The sequence below is a fragment of the Prosopis cineraria genome, unplaced genomic scaffold (genome assembly GCF_029017545.1).
Source record: "Prosopis cineraria cultivar Desert tree isolate PC_DT_omini unplaced genomic scaffold, ASM2901754v1 PC1, whole genome shotgun sequence".
Lineage (NCBI taxonomy): Eukaryota > Viridiplantae > Streptophyta > Magnoliopsida > Fabales > Fabaceae > Prosopis > Prosopis cineraria.
The window spans coordinates 13,060,057-13,064,722 of record NW_026555332.1 but is presented as its reverse complement, the minus strand read 5'-3'; the positions used below and the strand labels follow the sequence as shown (position 1 = coordinate 13,064,722).

Below are 4,666 nucleotides of genomic sequence, written 5' to 3'. Positions count from 1 at the left end.
TAAATATACTCTCTCATATCACAAGATGAATTATCTATGTCACAAATGTATATCATATTTATGATCATGCCTATCTCATATTCTCAACATTGTTACCACATATGCAAATCACATATTTTTTAATAATTCATAATTCCACAATAACAACAATTCATAGTTCCATAACAATCTATAATAATTCATAACCTATCCCATCCAATACTCAACTTTATTGCTCAAACTTGCAATACATAAATCACATACACATTCATCTTTCACATATTCTCATAAATATATATATATATATATAGTTCATGCTTACATATTTAATTTTCCTTAAGAGCATCATTTACAAAAATATATAATAAATGCTAGAATTAATAGATGGGAAAATTTAGGTTTCTAGTTGCCTCTAACCCTTGAGTTAATCAAAAGGGCACTCAAACCACGCTTCCACAAGGCTTCCAATCACGCACAACAGCATGAAACATTAATATATAATTAACATCATAGAATTTATCATTACTAGGCACAATTGTATACTCAATGCTACCATGACCTAACATAACACTCTAAACTCATTTTGTTAATTAGTTTAGAGTTTTAATTAACTTTATTAAATTCATTCAACTCCCAAGAGTCTAACTAAACTCACTCTAAGTCTCCATAGTCTGTTATTTAACCATAAAGATTCTTTATTAGATCTAGGTTTTAGGTCAAACCTCATATAAAGGACAAAGTTAATAAATTTCACATAAGAGAATAAATCAAAGATCCAACAGTTGAAAATACCAAGTTGGATGTCACTAACTTTCTAACCAAATTTCAGCCAAATCTAACAATGAAAAAATTCAGAAATGAAAATTTACTTAGATTACTTTATGACAATACGAAAACAGCTATTACAAATGACTAAGTTAGTAACTCACTAATCAAGAAACTAATCAATGATTGAATCATTGAAAATGACTAATCGAATATTATGAACTTGATGACAAAATTTAAGCCTGATCCAACGATGAACAAATTCAAAAAAGTTGATTTACTAAGATTGTTTTGTGAAAATGTGAAAATAGTTGTTACGAATGACAAAGTTAATAACTCTTTAATTAAGAAACTAATAATGATCTAGTCATTGAAAAGAACAAGTTGGACATTAAAAATTGTATGACCAAATTTAATCATGATCCAACGGTGAATAAATTCATAAAAGTTAATTTATCAAGACCGCTTAGTGTAGATGCGAAAATAGTCTTCTATCTAATTTTCTCTCGAATGATTGTAGCTTAATTCTAAACATAATCTTGCTCTCATGACGTAATTTGACCATTAGTGAAACTCACAATGAACTTCAATATGGAGTTTTTCTTTATATAAGAATGGTACTCAAACTCATTAATCTCAATTTTCCTCAAAAACACAATTTAATTATTAATTAAATCTTGTAATTTTTTTAAATTAAATTTCTAAAAAAACTTAATTTATAATTTTCTTAAATTAAATTCTTAAATAAAAATAGGATATTACAGCGTTTGCCCGTGAAACACTTGCACGAGGGGCATCCATTGCACAACCACCTCCTATAGAGGAGTTCCATATGGGAAATGCCTCCAAATTTTCCTTTTCAACAGAGATAAAAAATAAACGGGCAAACATATACTCTTCCGCTCCTAGGTGTGCCTTTTTTTTTTTTTAACCTTCTATTTCTTAAAGTCATTTTTTATTTTTTTGTATAGTTTTTATTTTTTGTTTCTATTTTTTAAATTTTAATTTTAATTCATGTTTAATAATTTTCGTAGTAAATATTTGTAGATTCTTGAATTTTTCTATTTGTGATATTTGTCAAGAAAGATCATGCGTTCATATTAGTAAAATTTTTATTTTATAACTATACGTTTAAATATTTTCGTTCCAAATAATTTTTTTTTCCTATTTTGTTTATTCTTGCAAGGATTTCTCTTCTTTTTCTTCTCCGTATCACGCTTTCCACATTGCCTGTATGGCAGAGGCTCCGTCCACAGATTCCCCCCTACCGTATCAACAGTAGATCCTTCATCTTTATATTTTCAGTACTGTCTACTATTTTTATTTTCACCATCATCTTAAAATTAATACAAATTAGCTATATTTAATAAACATTAAAAAATTGGTTATTTTATATTAATTTCATTAGCCACATTTAACTGAATAATTTTCAATAAAGAATGGATAATAGAATTTTACATGCTTATAGAATAAAATGATAATATAGTCATTATAAATAAAAATAAAAGACATATGAAATTGAAAATAAAATGAAGTAAATGATTTTTAATTTAAAAATGAAATTGAAAAAATTAAATAAAAATTTATTAATGAGATGAAAATCATTTGTTAAATATTAATTTAAATTTTTGAAAATAAAAAAAGAAAATCAAATAAAAAAATCTATCTCACTGATAATGTTTTTTTTTTTTTCAAATTATAAGGGGCCATTTTATGGAAAGGCCCCATAACGGCGTTTCAATAACAAATGCCCCCACCGGGGGAGGGGGGCGTGTCTCAAAAATGCCTCCACAGGGGGCATTTCTATTAGCAACACCCCTTGTGGTAGCATTTATCACAAACATATTCATAAAGAGTGTTTTTTACAAGTAATCCTACTTGGACTACGTGTTCATTGATGCCCCATGTAAAGGTGTCTTTTCATGAAAAACACTCCCACAAGTGGCATTTTTATGATACTTTTAGTGTTTTTTGAAAATGCTGCCATGGCAAAGGCAACACCTACTTTGGAGGCGGTTTTCCCCCCTTAAGCTTGGAAAAAAAAAAAAAAAAAAAAAACACGCTCACCTTCACAATTGACACGCTTTCCAGCTTTCCCGTTCCGTACTCGACCTTGTCCTCAAAGATCCTCCCTCGCATGGTCGCTTGTTGTTTGAAGCTAACCCAAGTTCAACCTTGGGTTCGAGTCATTTAGCATGCTTCAGAGTATTATGGTTTAATTGTAAAAAAAACCTTATGGAAATTTCAGTAGCCATTAAAGACTTCTCATTGTAATTTTAGTAGCCACCTTTTAATCTTTTCCTTTGCCGCATGGAAATTCAGTGGAGCAAGAAACAGTGAAAATTAGGAACCTCACTGTCAACATCCTCAGTCTGTTAGGTTAAGTTTGAATTGCGATGTTTTAATTATATCAGAGGGAACATTGCTCCTTAAAATACTTAAGGATACCAATTGCATCTTAAGAAATGCTTCGGAGGTGGATTTTCTCTTTAATCCAAAATTCAAAGAAAGTCAATGGAACAAATTAAAACACTCACACATGCAAACCAAAATACAACGGTGTCATGCTGTGCAGACAAATTAATGTAAACTACTATAAATGGCTCCCTTCCAAATAATTTAAGGTGGTGTTTAGATTTATAGATTTGAATTTACATTTAAAATTTTATATCTAAATTTTATGCATTTTAAATTATTTGTTTAGATAGTGTAAAAAAATTTCAAAGAAAGATTAAAGATGAGTTGAAATTCAAATAGGAAACGGAATATTGAGAGTAATGGGTCTATTTCTACTTTTTTTTATCAATAAAAGGTGAGAATAAGCTATCAGAGAAGATATGAAAGTGACAAAGACAATAACAACAAAAATATGAAGAGAATGAAATAGTTAGAGTGGCTAGAACTTAAAATAATTAAGATACAAATGGATGACAATTGAGACCACATGAGGAGAATTATCCTGTATATGATTTAGAGCTTACAACAGTAGTGTTTGCTCTGAAGATTTGGTGTCATTACCTATATGGTGTAGTGTTCACTGTGTTTAATGACCATAAGAGTTTGAAATATATAGTGGATTAAAAGGAATTGAATATGAGGCAAAGAAGGTGGATGGGGCTTCTTAAAGATGATAACTTTGAATTGAAATACCATCTGAATAAAGCTAATGTGGTTGCTGATACTTTGAGCAAGAAGACTTTGCATGTGGCAAGTCTTATGATTGAGGAATACATATTGATGGAGTCATTTGTGGAGTCGCAGCAAGATGCTTCATTAAAGGCATTAGTTGGTATCTATTCCACTAAGATTAGCAATGATTTTTGGAAGGAATTGAGAATGGCACAACTAGAAGATGAAAATCTTTTAAAGATTAGAGAAGAGATTGAAGTAGATCAAGCTATTGAGTTTGGATTCAATGATGATGGTTTTATGGTTTATCGGGATAGGATTTGTGTGCCTGACGATGTGGATTTGAGAAAAGTTATCTTGAATAAGGCTCACGGTAGCAAATACATGATCCATCCAAGAGCTACAAAGATGTATCAGGATGTGAAGCAGTATTGGTGGTAGCCAAGTATGAATAATGACATAACAGAGTTTATGACTCAATGTTTGACCTTTCAAAAGGTTAATATAGAGCACCAAAGACTAGTAGGAATGTTATAACTGTTGGATATTCCTACATGAAAATGGGAAAGCATTTTTATGGATTTTATAACTGGGTTACCAATAACTCAATTTGGACATGATGCCATTTGGGCTATAGTCGATAAACTTACTAAATTGGCTCATATCTTAGCTATTTGGATTAGTAATTCTCTAGAAAAGTTGGCAGAGATCTATATCTGAGAAGTGGTAAGATTACATGGTGTGCCGAAGAGTATAATTTTTGATAGAGATCCAAGATTTACTTCTAAGTTTT

At 30.2% G+C, this 4,666-nt stretch overlaps 1 protein-coding gene across 1 annotated transcript; it reads left to right on the top strand.

Moving 5' to 3' along the window:
• The first annotated feature begins 3,855 nt into the window (after positions 1 to 3,855).
• On the top strand, positions 3,856 to 4,314 carry LOC129316851 (uncharacterized). Its single transcript, XM_054961256.1, has 2 exons — positions 3,856 to 4,023; positions 4,114 to 4,314. Exons 1-2 carry the CDS (start codon positions 3,856 to 3,858, stop codon positions 4,312 to 4,314), a joined length of 369 nt encoding a protein of 122 aa, XP_054817231.1.
• Positions 4,315 to 4,666: the final 352 nt, after the last annotated feature.